This window comes from Lepus europaeus, chromosome 3, assembly GCF_033115175.1.
Source record: "Lepus europaeus isolate LE1 chromosome 3, mLepTim1.pri, whole genome shotgun sequence".
In the NCBI taxonomy this organism is placed as follows: domain Eukaryota; kingdom Metazoa; phylum Chordata; class Mammalia; order Lagomorpha; family Leporidae; genus Lepus; species Lepus europaeus.
Window position 1 is genome coordinate 53,184,476 of NC_084829.1, and position 24,800 is coordinate 53,209,275.

At 43.9% G+C, this 24,800-nt stretch overlaps 1 protein-coding gene across 2 annotated transcripts; it reads right to left on the reverse strand.

Annotated features, from left to right (window-relative positions):
• Positions 1-8,710: 8,710 nt before the first annotated feature.
• GSTA4 (glutathione S-transferase alpha 4) lies at positions 8,711-24,672 on the reverse strand. 2 transcript variants are annotated; one of them, XM_062186278.1, is made up of 7 exons: positions 24,598-24,672; positions 23,551-23,655; positions 17,562-17,613; positions 15,738-15,870; positions 14,663-14,804; positions 12,801-12,932; positions 8,711-9,300 (listed from the first exon to the last, which is right to left on the reverse strand). In XM_062186278.1, the coding sequence occupies exons 2-7, from the start codon at positions 23,635-23,637 to the stop codon at positions 9,178-9,180; spliced, it is 669 nt and encodes a 222-aa protein (XP_062042262.1). In that variant the 5' UTR covers positions 23,638-23,655; positions 24,598-24,672; the 3' UTR covers positions 8,711-9,177. The 2 variants fall into 2 exon arrangements, with proteins under 2 accessions (XP_062042262.1, XP_062042263.1); XM_062186279.1 differs by lacking the exons at positions 17,562-17,613; positions 24,598-24,672 and having other exon boundaries at positions 23,551-23,652.
• Between the last annotated feature and the right edge of the window lie 128 nt (positions 24,673-24,800).

Here is a 24,800-nt window from a genome sequence, read left to right on the forward strand (position 1 = left end):
CAGGAAGTGCTTTATTTAAGTATGCAGGCTTATAAAGCTTACGAAAGACATGCGCAGTAGGGGAGACAATCAGCAAAAAGGTCATGCAGGCATGGGTGGACCATGCACAGGGGCATCTTAAGCAAAGTATAGGGATCACGCACTGTCCACGTGTCCACAACTAAAGCAGACCTATCCCTGCCGGTGGTCTGATCTTAAACGCAGCTGCCACAGACATGCCCCTCGAACATCCGCCAGGCGCCATATTGTAATGGAGATTTTAGGCAATGCCCAACATTTGTGTGCCCCATAAACAGCTGGCCCTGGCCTCAGAGTTTCCACTTTCAGGATGGATGATGATCGACTGACCTAGAGGGTGTCATCAAAGTCTCAGCAGAATAGAATCATGATTGATTTCAGAGCTCGGGAAAGGTGTAGAAGAGGAATTGGTGAGAAGATGGTTAAGGGTGCTGGAGTGCAGCTGGCTAGGAGGAAGAATTTCTACTGTTCCATACGACAGTAGGATAACTATAGTTGACAGTAATTAATTGTGTATTTCAGATAGTACAGAGGAACTTGAACATAAAGAAATGAGGAATTGCTTGGGGTGATGGATATACCAGTTACCTGATTTGATCATTTTATATTATACCCAGCATTAAAATGCCACACAGTACCCCAGAAACACGTACAATTATCATGCATCAGTCATATATTAAAATCCTCAGGAGGCCTCTAGTCCCCAGACTAAACTCCTCCCAGAAAAGTTGAGCACAGAGAAGTGACCCCCTACCTCTCACCATCTCACACCCACCCAGGAACCACCTGTGCTTCCTGGAGTCTACACAGCAAAATTCTAACAAGGTGGCTGACTCCCAAAAGGCAGAGGTCATGTCTTTCTTCCATTCTCTGTGGAACCAACCCAGCATTACCCTGGACACGGTGGCTGAGCAATATATATTATACTGCCAGTATGCTACTTTGAGATACCAGTTTCTAAAATTGAAAGATTCCTTTGTTCAATCTTTTATTCATTCTTTCTTTCAATATTAATCATTTATTGAGATCCTACTATGGATAAAGTACTAAGTTAGAAACTCCAAGCATAAAAATAGTTCCTGCCAGCAAAAACATCTAGAGTGTGAAGTAAGTCAGATGAAATGAGCACTCAGCATGGGATTACCGGAATTGCCCAGTCTTACAGAATGAGTGTATGTAAATGCAGTTTAGTTTGACATCCCCTCTGCCACCCACAAAACAGTACAGGTTAAAGGCTAAACCATGCCCTCTAATCCTTTTTCCTTGACCTCTAAGGAATTTCAACAAATAGCAGAATAAACCACAGCTGGTAACACAGAAGACCAAGTTTGTTTATTCTTCAAAAAGTAAACCCAATTATTCTCATTGTATAAAAGTACATCGCAAAGCATAAAGCACAGGTGCAATGGAAATATTCATTCCATCTGTGGGAAATGAAAAAAGCAGAGAACAAAGGAGCAGTTCTTTCTGAATTTCATCCAAAATGCAAACACCCTGAGAACTTAGCTGCTGGAACACCCTGAACCCCAGGGTGGGGGATTAGGTGAGCATAAACTCAAACCTGTATCTTCAAGTCTGGTTTTTCTGCCTCTGATATTGGCCAACAGGTGTGTTGTGAATTAAACAAACCTGGCTTCCAGGGAGGCTTCTTGCATGGGTCTTAGGACATTGGGAGCTGAGCCCCCCTCCCTCAGGGTTCACAAATTCCGCCTGGGTGCACCTTTGCCTGAGAGGAGTAGTGGGGGTGCAGAGACCCAACACATGTCTCAGGTGGACTGAGCAGACTGCAGTGACGATAACAAGACAAGCTTTGCTCATACGGCCCTTTGATGAAAACTAGGCCCCACATGTTTTAGAAAACCAGAAGAACGCAATGCATTATCCTAATACATTCATCTGATGTAGGCTGTGGGTACTGGAAAGAACAAAGATCCCAGTTCAGATCTCAGCTCTACCTCTCAATCATTTTCTTAACTTCTTTGAGCCTCAGTTTCCCCCTTTGTACATGAGGCTAATAATGCCTAATTCATGTTGGCGTGTTATGATGTTAAAATGAGATCATGCTCTTTCTTTATTATCCAATGATAGTATTTCTTGTTGCAGCCAGTATATTGCATTTTCAATTCCCCTCTCCCTCTCCTTTTTCTACTTGTTTCTTATAATTGGTTTGGGCTGGGAAATAAGAGCCCCACATGTGACTGAAGTTTCTGTAAAGAGTCACTCCTGAGCAAGGGTATAGGAACTTGAAGGTAAGTGCTTGAGAAAAGCATGTACAATTTAAAATAAGGACTCAGTAACATCTTACTTCTGAATGCCCCCCTCCCGTAGGATAATGTGTGCAAACTGCTGACCATAGTAAAGATGAAAAGTGCTACACATACACACACATCTCCAGATTGCAGCACCATTCACACGTGAGAAAAGAAGTGCCACTTGCTTCTCAAACATAACAATCTCTGAGTGTGACTGTGGACTAGCTTCTGGGAGCCAACAGCTCAGCCCCTGGAACAGGCCTACTGAATCGGTCTATGTGTTGAACAAGATTCTCAGGTGATTCCCAGAGACATGAGGATAAAGCTGAGAAGCTGGACTCACAGAGAAAATCCAACTAACCTGCACCTGGGGCCCAAGGTGTGGTGCCAGAGCTGTTCTTTGCAGGGGGGGTCAGGCAGGCAGGAATTGCAGGACATTCTGTTTAAATAGTAGGCTGTGCAAAGGGTCACATGCTGGAGTTTTATGTGGCTAAGGATAGTGAATGTTCAGGGAAGTAGAAGTTGGGAGGATTATAAGTCAATTTTCCATAGGAGATCAACCTGTACATTTTTCAAGAGAGGAATTCCTAGGATTGAAAGCCCTTGCAATTCTCAAACCTAACAAAGCACCAGATGTGCAGGCCTCAGCCCTAGGGCAAGATCTGAAAGAAATGCAAGGTTCCTCAACTTTCAAGGGAGGCATTGATTTGGAAGGAGATAATCTTAGTTTCTCCCAGTTTGAAATACCTTTCTGATCTTGTTTTTCTTCTGATGCCTCATTCTTTGCCCTATATAAACTCTTATTGACCTGAACATACATCTTACTCAGAAAAGTGAAATTCAACTAACAACAATGTTAACAGTCATTCTGAAAAATTTAGATAAAACTAAACATATTTTTCTCTATTGTCTAAGTAATTTAGCAAACTGAATTTTCTGGATATGACTTGAAAGGAGCTAATTTAAGAGATCAACATTTTTAAGTGTACAAGAATACTTCAAGAAGTTCATGGAGGACCGGCGCTGTGGCCTAGTAGCCTAAGCCTCCACTTGAGGTGCTGGCATCCCACATGGGTGCTGGTTTGTGTCCCAGCTGCTCCTCTTCCCATCCAGTTCTCTGCTGATAGCCTGGGAAACAGTGAAAGATGGCCCAAGTGCTTGGTCCCTGCACCCGCGTAGGAGGTCCCCAGAAGCTCCTGGCTCTTGTTTCTGATCACCCCAGCTCTTGCCATTGTGGCTATCTGGGGAGTGAACCAGAGGAAGAAGACCTTTCTCTCTGTCTCTCTTTCTCACTGTCTGTAACTCTATCTCTCAAATAAATAAATAAAATCTTTTAAAAAAATTGCACACATGTGATGTTTCAGAATATGTTCGCTTATCCACAAACTTTTAAAAAGTTTTTATCTTTAATTTATTTGAGAGGAAAGACCCTTTTCAAGTCTCCCATGGGATGGCAGGAGCTCAGCCACTTGAGGCGTCCCTGCTGCCTGTCAGAGTGTGCGTTAGAATCAGGAGCCAAGGTTGGGCGCTGGACCAGGCAGTCCGGTGTGGGACGTGGGCATCCTAATCAGGCTAGGTCAAATGCCTGCCCTCTCCACAAACTTTTTGAAGTACCCTTCTATAATATGTCCGAGAAAGAGTACTTCAAAATTGGAAGAAGACAATTTTAGCAACACAACCATGGTTTTCAGTATAGCTTTAAAGTATAGCTTTATTTTAGTTTCAATTTCACTTGAAAGTTAGGGTGATCAGGAATTCTTTCTCTTTGTATTTCTAGCACATAACATGTTAGGAAAAGACTTAATTAGTTGAATTTGACATGTTATTAGCCAAGCCAACATGGCATCCTACATGGAACCAGCCCCTTCAAAAAAAAAAAGACAAAAAAGACATGTAGACATGTATTACATGGCATTTTTACTACACACAAAACCAAACATTACTCTGAGAAGTGAGTGATAACTTATGGAGTAAGATGATTAGGGAGGGAGGAATATTCATATGCTAAGGATCTTTTCCAGACAGTCCTATATTTCATTTTCAAAAATTGGGTTTCCTTCCACTGGGTTAACTCACATTCCCAAACTCACAACAGGTTGACTTATTCCATTAAGGCCTTCACATTTGCTCAGATGGAAAGTACCTGAGCCAAGAAGATTCCCATCTCCCCAGGTCCTCAAGGCTACGTGGAGAATAAACAAAGTGAGCTACCTACATGGAATCAGCCCCTCCAAGAAAGCTACTCATTGCTGTCCAAAGATTGTGTCAGAGCTGGACTCAGAGAACCTCCGCTTTGCAACTCAACACGGTCCCCTGGGTACTCAGGACCCTGGAGATAGACCCCAGTGTCAGATCATTGAGATTAAATCTCTCAAGCATAGATGGAGTAGATACTTAGAGACAGGGCAACATTGTTCACCTGTTAGGCACCAAGGTGTAATGAGGCTATCACTTATGTCCTTTTCAACTGCCTACAAAGACACTTGAGATGTGCTAGAGAAGGAAAAAATGCAATGGTTCAAAAATTATTAGTTTTCAATTTTATTAAGCACATTATATCACCCAATCAATGGAAATACTGCTAACATCGAATATACTTAATTTTTAAATTACATTTCATGTATGACATGGGTGTGGAGGCATGTCTGATAATAGGTATATCAGCACAGGCAATGAAAGTCTCCAATAGGCCTTGTCCAGATATACATTTGCTATCCCAGTTTCATTTCCCTAGCTACTTTGCAGAAAAAAAAATATATATAATACATATATTCTTTTTATTTATTTTCATAATTAAGTTTAGTGGCTTAATTAACCACAAAGTTAAAACTAGTTCTCACTATACATTGCAAATTTGGCAGCAAAATATTTTAACTATGCAGACCAGTCCAACAAGAGTTTATAAGAAATCACCACTAACCTTAAGTCTTGTAGGTGCTGGTTGCTGGAATGCTGCAGGGAGATTAAGTGAGGATTTATAACCCATTCTGTTCCTATTGAAAGCTCCACCCACTCTAAGGATTAGGAAATGTGCATGCAGGTTTGTACACACATCTCTGAGGTTTCACTTTACATCCATTGTTTGAATGTTTGATAATGCATCAAGTTACCCAAGGAAGAATATTTTCTGAGAACCCCTTTGTACCAGGCACTGTTTTAGGTTTTGGGTCTGCAAAGGTGGGCATCATAGACCCAATTCCTCTTACATTCAAGCTGGGGGAGACAGGCAGTATAAATACATGAACAAATGGTTTGTTCAAGAAAACAATAGCAACAATATATCAGGTGACTGTAACTTGTGGATAAGTGAATTACATGGCAACAAAGGAACCGGGGGAACACTGTGTGTCTAAGTCCACTCTGTGCTGCTGCAATGGAACATCTGAGACTGGGTAATGTCTGAGAACAGAGATTTATTTTTTACAGTTCTGGAAGCTGGTAAGTCCATGGTCAAGGGGCCAACATCTGGTGAGGGTCTTCTTGCTACATCACCCCATGGCTGAAGGCAGATGGGCAAGCGCGCACAGCAGGCATGCATGCCTGAGAGTAGAAGTTGGGAGATGGATATATTCTTCTTTTTAAATATATACTCATTTATTTGAAAGGCAGAAATGATAGAGAGGAGAAATAGAGACAAAGATATCTTCCTTTTGCTTGTTAACTTCCTAAATGGCTGCAGCAGCCACGTCTGGGCGAGGTGGAAGCCAGGAGCCTGAAACTCCATCCCAAGTCTCCCACCTGGATAGGAGGGGCCCAAGCACTTGGCCCATCTTCCACTGCTTTCCTAGGTGCATGAGCAGGGAGCTGGATCGGAAGCAGAGCAACTGAGACTCCAACTGGTGCTCTGATACATGATGTCAGCATTAACCTGCAGCTCTACAACCCCAGACCCCAGCTGTCCTGTTGTATGCCAGATTCTGGAACCCCTGCAACCGCCCCGTTTATCCGTGGCTGTGCACTCTAGGCCCAATGGTTCATTTGTCACGGCTGTTAGTCTGTGGACCTGATGCCTTCCCCTGCTCCTCTTGCTCCCCGTCCCACATGAAAGCAGTCCTGCATCTGGGTTCAGCACGGAGCATTCCAGCACGCTGATTTTATTTTAGGATAGACGACCCTGTCCCTGACCTCCTACTCCACTATCAAGTCTGGTGACTATGAACATGGGAGGGTAGTGGTGCCGAAGCCTGCACCCAAAAAGGAATGTGATAAAGCAGGATAATGCTACCTGAGGCAGGATGGGGGTGCAGGGGACTGGTTCCCTATGGGGTAGTGAGTCACACAATTCAAGGTCAGGCACCAGCGAACAGAGCAAAGGGAACTTTTCTTCACGGGAGCCTGGCCTTGTTTTGTCTTGTTTTTCCTCTGATCCTTTAATTCAGTGAGCAAACCAACCTTCCAGCCTGGTTTGGTTTCCTCCAAGACAAAGTATGGAGGGGCCTCTTGCAGCTGATTAAAACCCAAAAGGTAACACTTTGCACAATGGCTTCAGGTTTTACCGGGCAATAACACTTGATGGTTAAAACACATCAAATTCAGAGCAAAATCACCCAAAGTTGCTGCCATCCCACAAAACTCAGTACTACAGACTGCAGCATGTTGCTGTGTCAACGTCTGATTGCTAGGGGTCAGTCTCCAAATGAGTGTAAAACATTTCTCCTCCCTGAAGAGCTCAGCGGCCACAGTCCCCAAGGCCACCTTCTTTATGACACAGTAAATCCAAGTTGGTAGTGTTCCCTAAACCACGCTCAGGCCCGGTCATTCAAAGGACAGACAGAACTTGCGGAAAAGCTGTATACACACAGCTGTGGTTTGTTGCAGAGAAAGGCTACCGATGACAGTCAGCCCAGGGAGATTGATGACGCTGGTCCAAACTGGGGGCTTCCAACATCCTCCTTGTATGGAACCATGGGTTCTGTTCACTCCTCCTGGCAACAATGTGTGACAAGGCACATGGGGCATCATCAGCCAGGGAAGCCTTGGTGTCTGGGGGTCTTACTGGGGGTCCATCACATAGGCATGGTTGACATCCAAGGGGCTGCTCTGTTTTCCCCCTGTCTGGAGCTGAGTGAATCCCATGTGACCCAAAGATTTTCCCTCCATCACACTGCAGGTGTGGCGCAAATGGTCAGGTGACCCAGGTGACCAGGGAAACAAAGATAAGACATTCCATGGGCTTCTAGAATGCTTCCCAGAGCAAAGGCCATCTGTTTCTAGGGGCACTGCAAAATTCTTTACCACACACTGTCTCATTTCCTTCTTTCTGTGGGTTGCCGCACTTTGGGGCCTGGCTAGAGCGGGGCCTCTCCCTCGGACTCAGCAGCCTGGGATTCCAGGCCTGCCCAGTGCCACACCTGCCACTAAGCCTTTGCTCTTCCAGGAATTTTAAATGTCAGCGGGACGACGGAGTGTCACATTGCATCAGTATAAAGACGAATTCCACTGCGATGTTTGTGCTTGATTTTCCTCTAAAAAGGGCAGGAGCAGAGGGACACTTGCATGGATTGTGACAGGCACTAATGGTAGCTCACAGCTGTATTCTTTTATTTTTGAGCCAAAGATCTTTCCTGTACTGAGGGCTGAGTATCACTCTCTATGAGACTCTCTTCAAAGCTTGCCTTTCTCTGGTTTTAAAAATCTCTGCATAGTAACTACTTCAAAAGTAGTCATTTTTGTCTTTTCCGACATTTCTTCACTGAAGGACACAGGTGTGTACGTGTCTTCCCTGGGATGTTCTTTTCCAGAGTACAGGCTCTGCTCTGGGATGTTGCCTGGCATATAATAGGTGTTCAATCAGGACTTGAGATGTAAGTCAATACGTGTTTAAAAGCAACATTGACAGACCATACATCTAGTTCTGAAATGCAAAAGATTAGAGGCCTATAAATAACATTTGGGTAGTAAGAGGATAAAAATAACATATGTTTGCATGTTGTTACACATGCGGCAAATATAACTCGGAGGAGGTTGAGTACTTCTCTGAAATGCTTGGGATCAGAAGTATTTTGGAACACAGAGGTTCTGGTGGTTGTGGAATAGTTGCATGAAGATAATGAGATATCTCAGGGGTGGGACCCAAATGTAAACATAAAATTCATTTCATCTACACCTTATACACACAGCCTGAAACTAACTATATGCAGTGTTTTCAATGCACCTGCATTTTGACTGCACCCTGTCACACAAGGTCAGATGTGGATTTTTCCAGTTGTGGCACTCAAAAGGGTTCAGATTTTGCAGCATTTCAGGTTTCAGATTTTTGGATTAGGGACGCTCTGTCTGTGTAAGTATTACCTTTGCTTGCCTGTGAGAAACAGAACTGGGTAGCTGGGAGGCAGAGTTGAAGACTCCGAAGACTGGGCAGCCCCTTTTATACTTTTGTGATTTCTGAACCATGGAAATGTATTCTGCAAAAATGTAATTAAAAAGTTCTAGCAACAGGGTAATGATCGGCAAACTTTATTTGGCAAGTATCGATCATATTTATCACTACCATTTGACTTATGATAGCTCAGAGGAGAGGCATTCACGAGACTCTCTGTGGTTAGCACCAAACATGAGGGAGAGACTGGAAGGGGATTAGAACAAGGTAGAGAGAGAAGAGCAGAGCAAGGACATGAGATCCGGTCATCCCCCCCCACAGGATGGATTAGCTGCAGGAGATGAGTAGTACAATCAGATCTAACTCACACACCAGCCTCCCCAGAAAGGTTTCCCAACAAGTCCTGTAACAACTATTCACTAATAATAATAATAAAAACAACAACAGATGAGGGGTATAGAAAAGAAGATCTCACTGATGTGAGAGACCCAACAACACACAGCACCAGGACAGAGCTGGGATCAGTGAAGACAGCCCGGGCACAGCCGTAGCTAGAGACAAGCTCTCACCCGCAGACAGGCCTGCATTCTAGGGCATGAAGATGCTGTACACGGTTCTCACGTAGATTTCGTCAGGGGGAGGCTTCTTCTTGCTGCCAGGTTCAAGAAATCTCTTGATTGTAGGGATATTGCTGATCTTCACCGTGTACTCCTGAAAATGGGAAACCTTTATAAGTTCTAGGTTAACAGCAAGGCTGTCCATTATGATGAAAATACGGCTGTTCAACAAATCTTTACTGCAAAGAGCCAAGCAGGACTGCGATGCAGCATCTGTCGAAGGTCTGATCTCATGCTATGATTATTTACAATCTCTGCCAGGAGCAGCTGCAACCAACCGAGATCACAGTGGATGCAGATCTCAGTTAACACAAAGGTGTGGGCTCTTTTCAGAGGCAGCAACAGAAGTCATACTAATACTGGATGATTCTGACACTTGCTAAAAGAGAAAAAAGGAAGGGGGAAAACAGAGCAAGTATGTCAAGTGTACTGATCTGCTCAGAGAAAATGCAAGCACTGCAAAAAATCATCAGATGGCAGAATTTTTATTTTAAGACTCAGCTTCCTTGGAAATTTTACTCCTATTAGCAAACAAATCTTCCTAATGATGTATAGGTGATGGCCAGATGCATTTTATAGCTATGGCTTAGATATAAGATGTTTATGCAAAAAGGAAGAGAAAAATTGTACTTTTCATTCATTGATAAAAGTCAAATCTTAACATTTCTCAGTAACTGAGAAGAAAATCTATTGGTTAAGTGAAAATTTTTAACTGCAAAGTATATACTCCTAAGGAATTATTCTAATAAAATATTTTAACATGGAGAAGTCATTGATGAAAAATGCTGATATTTATTAAATACTCTTTATTAAATATTAAATACTGTACTCTTTACAGGGCACGGCCTTAGTTCAGCTCATATACAAACTCATTAACATACACAGAAGCCTTAAAATTGAATGCCATACCAATATGAAGGACCTTGTTCCAAAGGATGATTTATTGCTTCAAGATAAATTGAGGTTCATAGTTATCATGAATGTATAATAAAACTTCCATAACTTTGTTTTTTGCCTGTAATCAGTACTAGACTAACTTTTTCACTCAAACAGATCTGGTGTCAGACTGAAGTCCTTTACTATTAATGCTCAACCTGATCAGATTAAAATTGTACATGGATGCTTGAAAGTTTGTGGAAAATATTACAAATAAAAAACAAAATGATAGGAGGTGGACATTGTGGTGCAGCAAGTTGAACCAGCACTTGGGCCACCTGCATGCCAAATCATGGAGTCCTGGGATCGTGTGCCAGCTCCTCTGCTTCTGATATAGATTCCTGGTAATGCACACCCTGGGCCCAACTACTCGGGTTCCTGCCATCCACCTGGGAGACGTGAATGGCGTTTCTGGCTCCTGGCTCAGCCTGGCACAGCCCTAAATGTTTTAGGTATTTGAGGAGTGAGCCAGTGGATGGGAAATCGCTCGCTCTCTGTCACTCTGCCTTTCAAGTAAATACATAAATCTTTTTTTTAAAAAAAGCACAGATTTCAAAACTCTTTGCACCAAAACAAAAATATGTTTGAATTCCATTTTATCACAAGCTTTTTTGAAGTACCTTCATGTTCACAAAGATGTACCTTAGGGCTTAGAGACATCTATCTAGGTTAGCATTCTAGATAGAAAACATCAGTGGGTCCTGGTGTTATATTTATGAAAAGTGTTGATCTCTATTGTTCGCACTACACTTTTTTAGATCTTTTGTGTAGTCAGTGAAAAGTCCTTTGCTGCCTGTGAGGTATGCGAGGATGTGAACACCACCATGTACATGCATGCCTGGGAAGATTTCAGATTTGATGAGCCTAGCAAATTAACCTTCAGTTTCTCCCTGCAGTCGGCCTATTTGTGAGCTCAGCATCCTACCTAGTTAGGGACAAAGGTACTCCTGCATACTTCTAAGCAATGCATTTTCAGGAAGCCACGGAGCTGAGTGGAAAGGGCACGGATTTAGATCGGAGACCCATCTGTGACCTCCAACTCAGTTGCCTGCGGTCATGTAACTGGTACAGTTTGTGTCGTATTTCCAAGCCTGCAGGTTTTACCTGTAAAGTGGCAACAGCAAAGCCTGTTTCCTAAGGTTACTTGGGTGGGAGTTGGGTGGCAGATGAGGGAATGCACGTGCCTAGCGGCCTGGCTGCGATGAAGCAGAGCCCTTCCCTGCTCAGCACACAGCTTTTTTAATAATGTAAAGAAATACCTCAAAAGTATCCCGCATTCCACATAAATAAAATCAGAGTGAGCTCACCTCTACGTCTGCAAGAAATGAACATATCCATATCTATATTTATCTTTATAAACAGCATTATCAACAATCTACTGGCTTATCTGCCTTGTTGAAAATGTCTGTCTCTTTTTCCAGGTATATATAACTGGTGATGATATTTCCAGTTGGTATATTAAAATGATGTAGACTAGACTTCAAAAATTATTTTAAAAAGTATATGTCTTACCTTTGAGGATATAGTGTGCCTTTCCTGGCTTAACTTGGGCACATATATGTCAACTTAAGTCTATATGGGATTTGGCAACATTTTTCATAAAAGTCCAGTTGGTACATATTTTTTTTTTCAGTCACTCAATATGTTTTAAGTTTTGTAGGCCATGTAGTGTCTATCAGATCTACTCTGCTGTGCTGTAGGAGCCCAGAAGCAGCCACGGAAAATACACAAGTGAATGGGCACAGCTGTGTTCCAATGAAACTTGCCGATGGATGTGGAAACTTGACTTTCACATAATTTTATATGTCATGGAATATTATCCTTTCAAGCCTTTAAAGATGTAAAAACCAGGCTTAGCTCACAAGCTATACAAAAATAGGTGGCAGACCAAGTGTAACCCAGGGGCCATAGTCTACAGCCCAATCCCTTTACCCCTCCCCAGTCTGGAGGAAAGCCTATCAGATTTGGAGATAAAAAACTGAAGTCCTCAGGCAGCCACTTAGCTACACCATCTTGGCTTCTGACTTCTTTATCACAGGTCTCTCCTTTCTCTTGTGTAGACTGAAGACACCAGGTGAGAATGTTTTTCAAGATTCTGTGGTCAATCCTGCCAGAGTAACACCAAGGAACAAACTAAGCCACACAATATTTCTGGGGAGGAGAATCTTTGGGGTGATGCTTTGGGGTGATGTTGAGGGTACCTCTTGTTTGCTCTCGGAACTCAGGCTGGGAAGTTTCCAATCTGAGACCACATTACTTCTGAGAGAGGGAGCCATACACTGGTGAGGAAACACTTTGAGATGCTGGCTTTGCCTGCTTTCCCATCAGTAGACATATCACCAGCAGAAGAGACGCACCTCACCCAAGTGGTTGTCTACAGTGATAGTCCCCACTGGCACACTCCTATGTATGAAGTTTCTTCCAAGAAGGTAGTTACAGAACAAATGAAGATAAAAACTTCTTCACCGTGTCCATAATCTTTCAACACTAAGATCCAAAGTCCAGAAAAACAACCTCAGGTCTGTACATTCATTGTGTTTTACTAACTAGAATCTAAAAGAAAAAGTACACATACACCCCACAAGCCAACCAACCATCAGTCACTGAAGGAAAACCTGAGAGTTCAGGGCCGATCTTCTAATTCATGGTTCTACTTACCTGGAGGAAAGGAAATGCAGACAGGATATTAGGAATTTTCTCTTCTAGAGCCAAAATGGTCTGGAGTAGAATCACATCTGCAAGGCTCAGCTGATTGCCAACCAGAAAGCTTTGTCCATGGCCCCTTAAAATCTGCAGAATAGAAATAGTTAGTGTTGGTTACAATACAGGGAGGAACTGATGAAGCTATCCAATCAGTGCAGTATCTGAAAATGGGCTGAAACTATGGCCTGTCCGTTCAGTATTTTATAAATAACATCAGTTGGGAGGATGTATCCTATAGCTGAGAGAGAACAAAAGGGTGTGGAGATGAAAGCAGCTGGGTGTATCTCCTGCCGATCAGAATGAAGATACTGAAGAGGGGAAAGGAAATTTTATTATTTCTGGACTTGGTTTTTGGTGTTTTAACAGGATACATCCATTCCATAAACACATCGACAGAGGTGGATTGCACCTGATGAAGCCGGAAGCTTCAAGAAAGGAGGTGTGGCTGGAAAAAGACTCAGTAACAGGTTTTCTCCAAGGGGTCCACGCCATCTTCCAGTTGTGTTTCTATGAACAGTAGCATTTGTTATCATGAAACAGACCCTACTACAAAAGTCAACTTCCTCTCACCTCTCCCAAAACAGAGCAGTAGAACCCTGAGTTCAACCTGACTCCCATTTTAAAGGTAACATATGGGTGTTGTGATTTTAAGAATAGATTATGATCAAGGAATGAAGAACACTGGTAGCAAAATGGTACCTCACAGTGAACCCCTGGATGCCTATATATGTGTGGGAACACACGGGTGTATGTATGTGTGGCAGGGACTCTGAATACAGTTTCAAATCAGATATAGCTATTAGAACCAGGCTGTATCACACAGTGACTTCAGAATCTGTAGCCAAAGGCCAGAGTTGCAATCCTGGTTCCCCACTCTTTGGCTGTGGAACCTTAAATGGGTTCATTAGAAAAATACTTTAAAAGAATTCATGGAAAACATGTATTCTGAAAACTCTGCCTGGGTTGGTTTCAAAATTTTTTTCTGCCAAACAAAAAAATACTTACTTCTTTATTTCATTTCTCCATGAACTTTGTGAAATGTCCTTGCATGTGCAAAGGGGTAACGATTTTTATTTTGCAAGTGTGAGGAGTCCTGACAACATCTGCGCCACTGGTGCATAAGAACCAGGAATGACCCTACAACTTCATAAAGTACCCGTGGGAAGACACCATGGCACCAAGCTATTGAAAAGCCCACAAACATCCTTGTCTTCCATCTAATGCAATGAAGGTGGTCCAAGGAACTGTGCCCAATAGGCCTTTCCATATTTTTACTTCCTCTTCTCTTGTTTTATAATTGGAACACTAGATAGATAGATAGATAGATAGATCCCTCCCAGGTCAGGAAAAGAGGAATTTGAAGCTCAGAGAAAAGCAAATTTCATAATAAAAAAAGAAAAACAAACAAGGTAGAAAATAAAAACAGCAAAGGGAAGAGAAATACAATGGATAAATGGTTTTCTCTTACAGCAAAGTATCAAGGAGGAAGCCTGCTAGCTGTCCACTAAATGATTAGTAAATGAATGGCCAAGGGTGGTGTCTGCTTGTCTGTAACTTGTACAAGGTAGCACTGGGTGAATGCAGAAAACAATCAGGAACAAATGCAACGAGGCCATATGTTTTCTGGACTTGTGACCGATGTAGCCCTATAGAATCTGAGGAGCTCCAGGCTATCAGCTCTGTGTTGATGGCCACCCCTAGCGTCTAGGTTTGTTGAACCAGGCTCAGCTTTCCACCACCCTGGGCAGAAAAGGGCATTTGTGGTAGCTCCCTTGTGGTTTGGTTACGCTATATTCATGGGTTTTTCTGCCACGTACCTTTTCAAACACAGGAAAGTATCTAATGATAGCCTTCTGGGCCATGTTAACCACTTCCCTTTGTTGATCGTCTGGTTTTAAGAAAGGATGCATGATAAGTAGCTCCAGGAGATCCAGCGTCCCCTCCACATACATGTCGATCCTTAACACAAAAAGAGCAGTTCTCTGAGTTTCTCTTCTCTTTGAACTCATCAGTTTCCACAGCTAAGAGCTCAGAGTGCATTTTCTTACTGCTGGCCATTTGCTTAAGCCTGTCCCAAAAGAGCAAAGTCATTTCTATTTGTCAATTTCAGAAAAAATCTTTCAGAGGAACCTATCACACGCAGGGTATGATAGTCATCACTGGCCTCTCCCCTGAGCATCAACACTTTGGTCTTTCAGGACGGGCTGGAAATGTTACATTTATAATGTTAATGTTACATTAATGTAACATATTCACATATAATAAATAACATAATGTACATATAATGTTAAATGTTACATTTATAAAAATACTTAATTATCACTTATTCAATGCTTAATATATACCAGACATGGTACTAAACATTCTATTTTCACTATCTCATTAAAAAATCCCAAACTTTATAAGGGATGGGCTACGATTATACCCATTGGACAAAAGACTCATCAGGAAACTGTGACTTAACACTTTGTTCAGAATCATGCACTTGGATGGTCCAAGGACCAAGCTTGAGTTCAAATTACAATACAATGCATTCCCCTACACCTTGACTGTCACAGCAGCTGCCCACTCCTCATACTCAATGATACTAAATAGGCAAGACAGGCATAAAAAGCAGTATCAAAACACTTAAAGGTGCTGCAATCAGAAGCAGTGCACCCCAGAGAAGACTAGTCAATATCTGAATTCAACTCTTCTCTATTGCTTTCCTCAGAACTCTCGTCACTGAATTTCCTGCTGGCCTTCATGACTCGCCTGTTGTTTTTTTTTTTTCCCCCTGTTGACACTGATGAGACAGGACATAAAGGAAACGAGGCATGCAACAGAGGATTGCTAATGAGCCAAGGCATCAGCAAGCTGACAAGTGAGAACACTTGAGAGGGGCCACAGTACAGGGTTCTCTCCTTGAGGTCCTTGCCAAAGAGCTGGTGCTTTTCTGCTATGTAATGGAGGATGCTTCGGGTCTGCACCAACTTCATTCCATCAATTTCAACCATAGGCACTTGCTGGAAGAGCAGGTGATTACCTAGGAATGGAAGCCCAGAGTTAGAAGGGATCTCTTCTTCCTTGTGCTGCAACCTCTAAAAAGCTCTGCTGAGTGAAAAGGGAGAAGCAACAGGCTCAGGGATAGTGTAAATGTCTCTGACAACAGAAAACCTTAACTTGATTCAGGGGAGCACATTTAGCCATAAAAGAAGCCTGCAAACTAACACTGTTCTAAGCCTTCCCTTTCTAGCTTCACCCCAGGAAAAATATGTACGTGAATTTGATAAGGGTGGGAGGAAGCACAGTGAAGCAATTTCTTTTTCTTCTTTAAAAAAATGTTTATTTATTTGAATGGCAGAGTGACAGGTAGAGGGAGAGGGGAGATCTTCTATCCACTGGTTCATTATCCAGATGGCTACAACTACCTGTGCTGGGCCAGGCCAAAGCCAGTAGTGTGGAACTCCATTCAGGTCTCCCACATGGATGGCAGGGGCACACATACATGGGCTATCCTCTGCTGCCTTCCCAGGTCTATTAGCAGGGAGCCAGATGGGAAGCAGAGTAGCCAGGACTCCAATAGGCATTCTGATATGGAATGCTGGTATTACCAAGTGGTGGCTCAACCTGCTGAGCCACAATGGTGACCCTAGAAATATTTCTTTAAAACTATGCTGGCCAATCTTGCAGCCACTAGCTACATGTGGCTATCTAAGCCTAAATTTACATTAATTAAAATATTTAAAAATTGAGAATTCAGTTGCACTGGACACACTTCAAATGCTCGATAGTCACATGTGGCTAGTGGGTACCACACTGGACAGTGTGGGAAAAAGCATTTCTGTCACTGCAGAATGTTCTAGCAGACAGCAATGTTTTTGTGTAGAGACCCTGGTAATGAGACCACCACCAACAGCTGATACTCACATATTCTCATTAGTTTCTCTCTCTTCCACAGCTATAATTCACTTACTACCACATATGCTGCCACTAGTCACAAAGTAACCCGATATTTTCGTCAACAAACCTATATCCGATACTTTCCACCAGTCAGTCATGGGGAGGGGTCCAGCTACAGCCTGGCACTGGAGGGGCTCATACATCAGTGGCAGGTAAGCGTGGAGAGCACATGCTTAGTGATTTTAGGCCAGTGTCACATAGGAAAGGTAGCGTCACACCCCTGGACGGCTGGCACCCCTCAAAGGAGCCTTGAGTTGAGCCTGGGGTTATTGCTGACGGTTGAGAGGGAGGCTGGTCAGAGGGCTGCTAAGAATTCTTATGGGTTTGTTGAAAGTTTTCCCTCCAAAGGCTGGGCATGGAGGGAGAGGTCTGACATGGAGTTAAGAGGAGGGGACTCTCATTGATTTGATTAATTAACCATGGAAATGCAGCTCCATGTAAATGGGACATTTATCTGCATACTTCAAGCAGGCAATGATGTCTTAAATAGCATGAAGGAGGTAGGGACAAGGAAGAGAGAGAAACAGGAGATGACAGGGATGGAGAAGGGCTGCTCAGGTGCATGCAAAAGCAACTGCTTCCTGCCTTCAGCTAGCTAATTAGAACCCTTCAACTGAAAGATGCCAGTAGCTTCAGAGATATATTCCCTCCTGCTTTTCTGCTTTTAGGATACTGTCCTGAATGTTCAATGTCTTCAGCATCTTTAGCCCTTCCACGTTAAAAAAAAAAAAAAAAAAAAAGAATTATAGAAAGTTGTTTTACTGTCATACTCACCATCCTGCAACTTGTGCAACTGTTCTTTGGTTTCCAGAAATTCTTCATCAAACTAAATTGTTAAAAAAAAAAAAAAAAAGACACCCCACCCCCCCCCAAGAAGGCAAATGTCATTATAGGGTCAGGACTGAAAATACCAAGTTAAAGTATCTCAAGAGGCAGAGAGAAAATGCATCCTTAGCACCCATATCTCGGTGTCTATGTATCACTGCCCACCGAAAGGAACGAGGCAGCCGACACAGAGAGCTGCCTCTGCTTTGTCAGAAAGCCATGGAGTAGCCAGATGTGAAAGAGAATGTCAAAGGCAAGGGCCTGGAAGACCTGATTTGAGAACTCCCTAGCCAAATTTGGGACAATGTGGGCATCAAAAAGAATGACATCAGTCATGCATTACAATGCACAACAAAATCCTTAGGTTCATAAATGATACTACAAAAAGGGGAAGAGAAAGCTCTTTTTTACAGAAGAACCAGTGCAAATGAATGTCAAATTGGTGCTAATTAATAATAAAATTAGAAAATTGTCAATTTGCAATCTCCAAAACATTAAAGGGTGATAATGAATGCTGAGGTTATTAGTGCGATGGTAGGAAGATTGTTTGTCACTTTGGAAACTCAAGTTGAAATTGGACTGCCATTGTAGGGGAGCTGGGAGGTGGGGCCTTTAGGAGGTGATAAGGCAATTAAGAGTCATTAATACCTTTCTCAGGTGAGTGGGCTCATTATGGAGAGAGGGGGTCATCACAGAATGAGCTCAGCCTCTCCTCTCTTGCATGTGCCTGACATCCTCCGGCTTTTCTGCCGTGTTGTGACACAGCATAAAGCCCTCACTCAAAGCCGAGCAGATGCCAGCAGCGGCACTTGCACTGCCCAGCCTCCTAGAACTGTGAGCTAATCTCTTTCCTTTATATGTTACCCAAGCTCAGCTGCTCTGTGATAGCAACAGAATATGGACTAAAAAACTGGAATACAGAATCTTCACTCAATCTGCGACTATTTCCCATAAACTACTGAATTATGATAAAGGAAAAAATTTATCTTTACAATGAAGCAACCTGCAGATCGCACCATCTCTCTAATCAAGCAGTTAAACTGAGCTCCTCAGGGGACGCCCAGATATTCTATGTCTCCTAGAGGGACACAGTGAGACGGTCACAAAACCAGCTGTAAAAACAGTACCGATGACATTGAATCTGAATCTGTTCAGGAGACAAAAATCAGGAAAATCCATTCTGTAACACCACAGCCTGGACTCTTCAGGAGTTGAGGGCTTGAACTAAAAACACTCATAAATAAATAAATAAATAAATAGGTACTGTTCTTGAGGAAAAGCAACCAAAAAGACTAATAAGTCTGGGTCTTGATTAGGTCCTGGATGAGGGGAAACCACAGACAATGAAAAAATCTGAACAAGGATGCTATGTTAGATGTTGTAAACTTAGTGTAAATTTCCTAGTGGTGACATGGTACTACCACAGTTGTTAGGACAATGATTTATTCTTTCTTAGTAGAAAGATTACATGCTGATGTTTGTAACTGCTTGCAAGTGATTGAGGAGGAAAAAAGAGCAGAGAGAGAAAGGGAGAAAGCAAATGTGGCAAAATGTTAACGACTGGTGAATTTAGCTGAAAGGCATCCATTGTGCTATGACAACTTTTCTGTGGATTTAAGCTTCAAATTTAAAAGTTGTGGGGTGGAGGGAACACAAACAATGAAAACAAGTTCTCCTGAGATGACATTATGAAAAGTGTTCTAAGGTGTTCCACACACACAGATGCACTTCATGTCGGGGGAGGAGCCCTCCTCACACCCAAATCCGGGGATTATTCCCTGCCCATGTGGGCCCTGGCCCTGCACTGCACTCCCACATCATCTGAGGAGGGGCATGGCTGCACTGCTGGCATCCCCTCCTTCTCTGGTGGAGCCAGCTGACCTGGGGGCAGCCAGGATGAGGGTGTGGGAGTAGCTTCTGCTACTCGCCTGGGTTCTCAGAGCATGAGGAGAGGGGCCCCTGGGCCCCTGGAGAATCTCCATCTGGTGCCCACCAACCAGCAGGTAGAAGGCACCAATGCTCAGGACATTTGTCCAAACGCCCCAACGGTAAGATGTGGTGCAGGCAGCACTCCCTCCACACTACTGTTTCTCAAGCTTTTATGACAAGAGTCATTCAGAATACATGGGAAAGTGAGGGAGAGGGGGCAGAGGGATCAAACCTCTAGCACCCCTCACAGATTCATATTTCTAGGGAGGGCCTAGAAATATGCATTCGAAAAAACAAGTCTTTCTGAGTGATTCTAGTTTTTAGTCTGGGACACATAGAGAAAATGTGTTCTCACTAGCACAAGTCTGTGCCAAGGTTTATGAAACCATTGGTAAAAGGAAACTGACACTCGGGAAGGGGTTGAGAAGATGGAAGAAAGAAGGAAGAAAGGATCCTACATCAGAGCTTGGAAAGAGGCTAGCAGCTCCAGTCTAGGTATAGACACAAGGCTGCAAGGAGAGTAAACATCTTGGTTTCTAGCCACACAATCACCTGTCTTTTATTCCCCAACCAGGAGACTGTCCATCACATGCAATTCTGCAGAGAATTGCCCTTCCACACCAAACCGTTCCTTTTCTCTACATTTTTTTCTTCTATGTGAATTGCTCAGAAGTTCCAAATTTGGAGCCCATGGCCTTTAAGTCTTCTCCTTTGCACATGTCAATCTCTCTCTTATCAAGGGAGATTTGCCTGTGTTTCTGGGTAGACTTAAAACAAAGTTCCAAGCACCAAAGTCTCAAAGACCAGCACAACAAAGACCAACACCCAGCAGACAGCGATGCCAGTGGTTGATATAAAGGGGACACTGGCTGCCCAGATCCCGACTGGTAGTTTCTCAGTGGGTTTCAGTGACTTAGTTACTCAGACATGTGTGTGTCACATGTCAGGCTCAACCCAAGCCTGGGGCACTGGGAATCATGAACCCATCCAGCAGCTGCCCGTTTGTCCCTCATGTGTATTTCTGATCTACGAGAGCACAATAACTAAAGATGTTTTTTGGTAAGGAGATGGGGAGTGACACCTTTCACAAACCACCTTTTGAGAATACCTACTATAAACCATGCCATCAGCCCTAGTGGGCTCAAGACCCAACTGGGCTCATTGTTCAACCCCATCTGCCTGCCAGGGATTGGTTGGTAGGTGGGTGAGATAACCCATGCTCCCTTTTGCTTAAGTAGAATTGTGTTTCTACTACTGAAGCTAAGAATCTTAACTCACAGGAGCATAGGAGGGGCAGAGTGGGACAAAGACAGGGAAGAGATGGGTTTGACAAAGGAGTATATTGTATACATAGATAAGACAGTCACTCAAAACCTACTAAACAAGTCAAGAATTACAAAGTCATAGGACTACAGGTTAGACAAGTGGCATAAATAAGGGAAGTGGGCCAGTTTCAGATCCTGGGACCACACATGTTTTCCCTCTCCTCTCAATCAATACAAGTAAAAAACACTCCTGCAGTAAGAGATCGGCTGGGCAGTCCTTGTTCAGATCCAGCAGCACTGCCCTGTAACAAGGGCCCTACTTCATCTCAAGAGGAGTCAGGAATCAGGATGCATATGCAAAAAATCATGTCAACTAATCTAGAAAATTCTAAAACACTAGGGGGCAAGTGACGATGACATATAAAACACACCAACAAAAGACCCACATGTGTCATGCTTGGAGGTTGCTAGGGTAACAATTCACTATCCTGGAAACTGACAAAGGGAATCAAGCACTTATCTTGCCTCTCCTGTATGAACTGTATCTCAGGACAAGTTGTATCTCAAGAGCAAACTGTGAGAGAATCACCATTAACAATTGTGGGTGAGATGAGGACAGAAATAGCCAAGGCTTCCATTTTGTAAGGCCCAGCAACAAGGGTACCTGACAGTTGTTGAACTCTAGTTGAAAAGACGGATGGGGGAAACTCAATGCCTAAGTTAGGATGGCACCACTGAGACACATCCATCAAGCTCCGCTTCACTGAGCACGAAACACAAGACACGACATAGCCCCTGATGGACGCAATGCAAGCGTGCTCACCCTAGCTCCTCAGATGGAGTGTGGTGGAAGAGAGACAGAAAAGAGCCTGGATCTGATCACACCTTTGCAAATAACCATGGACAGGAAGAGCATGATAAACACAGGAGCCTTGTTTCACCAGGTTGCCTCAAATAAGCCCAATCCAGAATGGGAGAAAATTTCTAGAAGGAAATGGGAGAAATTTCTAGAAGGCAGTCTCTTCCACAAATCAATGAAGTTAGAAACAAATGCAGACACCTACACCCAGACCTTGGCTGCTAATATCATTTTCCATGAATAGGGACAAGGGCTCCTTGGAGAAATAATGGATGCTAAGGGTAGATAGCACAGGGAAAATACAAGATGAGCCTGGAGCGTCTTTGTAGGTTCAGAAAGGAAGGAAGCCTTGAGAGAAAAAGGAAGGCCACCCTGAAACAGCTTCAATGGCCAAAGCTGAAGCGAGTGAGCCAAAGAACAAAATGAATATACTGAGGTTCATGATAAAAATAAAGGGAAGAAATGAATAAGTGGGGGTGGAGAGATACATTTTTTAAAGTAAAATTTCTTAAGAATTCCAAGCGTAGATACTTCCTGTTCCAGAAGGTGGAGCTTAATTCTCATCATTTTGTGTGCAAACTGGGCTTCACATAGGCAAAAACAGTAATGTGACAATGGAGGAACTGGCAGCACTACCTTAACCAAATGACCAGTGCTATCGTCATCAGTGATAATTCACGTTGACATCTGTAACCCCCGATATTCTGCAATGAGAAAGGCACTTAGCCTCCTTGACATTCTTCTCCCAAACTCATGAGCTCAGTCTCAGGAGGAAAACATCAGACTAACCAGACTGCGAAAAGATTGCACAAACATAGCTGGCCAAGTTTTCAAAACTGTCAAGGTGATGGAATCAAGCGAGGGAGGGCTGAGTAAGTGTCACAGATGGAGGGCAACAAAGCAAACATGATGACTAAATAGTAGGTGGATGCTAGTGGAAAAATGAGTGACATCTGAAGGAAGGCTGTAGTTTAGCAGGTCACACACTTATGTTAATTTCCTAGCTTGACATGGTTATGCAAGATATTACCAGTAGAGACTGAGTGAGGCTTATCTGGGGACTCTGATTTAAAAGTATTCTCAATATAAAGTTTAATTATTAAAAATGCAGAGGAACCCATTACAGATTTTTGAGTTCCTGAAGGATACATAGTCAAATGCCATGGGAAAACCTTGTTTAGATCGGGACTGAAACCTATCTGGAGACAGCAGGACTTGGAAATGTGAGAAGACCCTAGGGAACTGTTCATTTTGCTGGGCATGATAACAGTGTTGTGAGATTTTACAGTCCTCGTGTGGTAGAGAGAAATATTGAAGCACAATACTCCCAGAGAAAACAACAGCATGTTTGGACTTTCCTTGACAATGCTCAAGGAAACCAACGAAGTAGGAGAAAGCTGAAACCAGAGCACAAGCATATAGCTGGCTGCCAGGCTGGGGGATGGGTGCTAGAAGTGATGGTGACCTTCATGTGCATATGAGAACTTCTAAAAGAACACAACAAAGACAAAATAAAAAAACACTGCAGGGGTGGACCCACAAAAACGCAGGCAAGCCACCACAGCTGCCTGACTTGAAGACGTTCAAGGACACAGGAAATGTACCCAGAGATGGTAAAATGAGTGAAAGTTCTGGAAGAAACTGGAGAATTTCAGGTTAATTCCGTGGCGGTGGATCAGAAGCCAGCGATTCAGTGAAAGGCAAAAGGCAAACAGAACTACTTCGCATTTATAAAGAAAAGGCCCTTGGAAGCGAGGAAGAATCCTGGGTCTCAATGAAGCACACTTGTGACTTCGCTGCAACAGGCCAAGGCTGAACGCGGCTCTGAAACTCATTTCCCCTCAGGGATCTCCAAGACACTGCGCATCGCTATTGGTACCGGTACCTCGACTCCGGCGGCCGCCAGGACCCATCTGACGGATTCCATGCGGCCTCTTGCGTTCGGGTAGTGGAGCTTGGGCCTCTCTGCCATGATGGCTTTCCAGGCTTTCTGAAAAACAAATGCAGCAGCCCCTTGCGCACCAACAGTCTGAATTTTGGCCTCAAGGGCTCCATGAATATTTAGCATTTGGGCACCGGGTTTTGTTTTTGTTTTGGTGGGATTTTTTTTTTTTCCATTGCTGGGCTTTCCTTCACTCAATAAAAACAAACCACCATTTTAATACATGAAGAAAAGAGGGGGAAAAAAATAGCCCTGGCTTTCATCTCGTTTTTATTTGATTTCTTATCCGGGACCTTGGGAAGCGGGGACCGTTTGTTGGGAAGACATTTGCGCCAGGAGTTTGGTATTTCACTGATAACCGCACAACGTTTACAGCGCACTTTGACCTTGAGAATCTCAAATTTTCCAAATTCGGTTTGGAGGGCAAGTCGTGCGGGATCTGCACACCCGTGGGACCTTCCACGTTTGCACAATGCATCGGCCTACGTCATTATAGCAGCAACCGCTCGGCGGACAGGCAGAGCCTTACTATTGTCTGCCAAGGGTGCGTCCCAAGCCGGCTCCCCGCGGCGGCCAGAGCTCCCTCACGTGCCCAGGCCCAGAGGGGAGCCGAGCTGCCCGCCCCGAGCATCGCTGCCAGGCTAGCGCTTGGACATCTAAGTCTACGCTCGTGGGCAGCTCCGCGTGCTCGACGGTCCACGCAGGGCCGGAGGGACCACCTGACCAGGCTCGGGGGCCATTCGAGCCTTCCTTCCAGCAGTGGATTCAGACTCCGCAGAGGTTCATAAAGAACACGCGCACTGCTCCAGGAACGACCCCCAACCCCAGACCGGGGACCTACGTCGGTCCTGATGGAGGCGGGGGTGCAAAGGACAAGAAGGGGAACAAGAGGAGCGAACAGGGCGGGGGAGAGGGGCTGGGAGCGTAGCAGGCTCGCTGAGTAGGGGGAGGAGAAAAGAGAAGAGAGGAAGGGGTGGGTGGGAGACAGACCTGGAGTCCACTCGGAGCGCCGGAGCTGCACAATGCGCTCCGCGAGCTGTCTGCAGCCAGGCGCGACCAGAGGGCGGCCGGAGGCCCGGAAGGTGGGCGAGGCTCCGGGAGGATTTCACCAATAGAGACGGCAATATTTAGCATGCCCCACCTATCTGCAAGGCATTCTGGATAATATGAAAACAGTCCCAATTTGGCCACTT

What these genes read in the sequence shown, in the direction of transcription:
- GSTA4 (XM_062186278.1), bottom strand. Translation starts at nt 23,637, where the DNA reads ATGGCAGAGAGGCCCAAGCTCCACTACCCGAACGCAAGAGGCCGCATG. An exon ending in TGGCGGCCGCCGGAGTCGAG is followed by an intron (nt 17,614 to 23,550) that starts GTACCGGTACCA and finishes TTAACAATTTAG; the next exon opens with TTTGATGAAGAATTTCTGGA. An exon ending in GACCTCAAGGAGAGAACCCT is followed by an intron (nt 14,805 to 15,737) that starts GTACTGTGGCCC and finishes TTTTGTGTTAAG; the next exon opens with GATCGACATGTATGTGGAGG.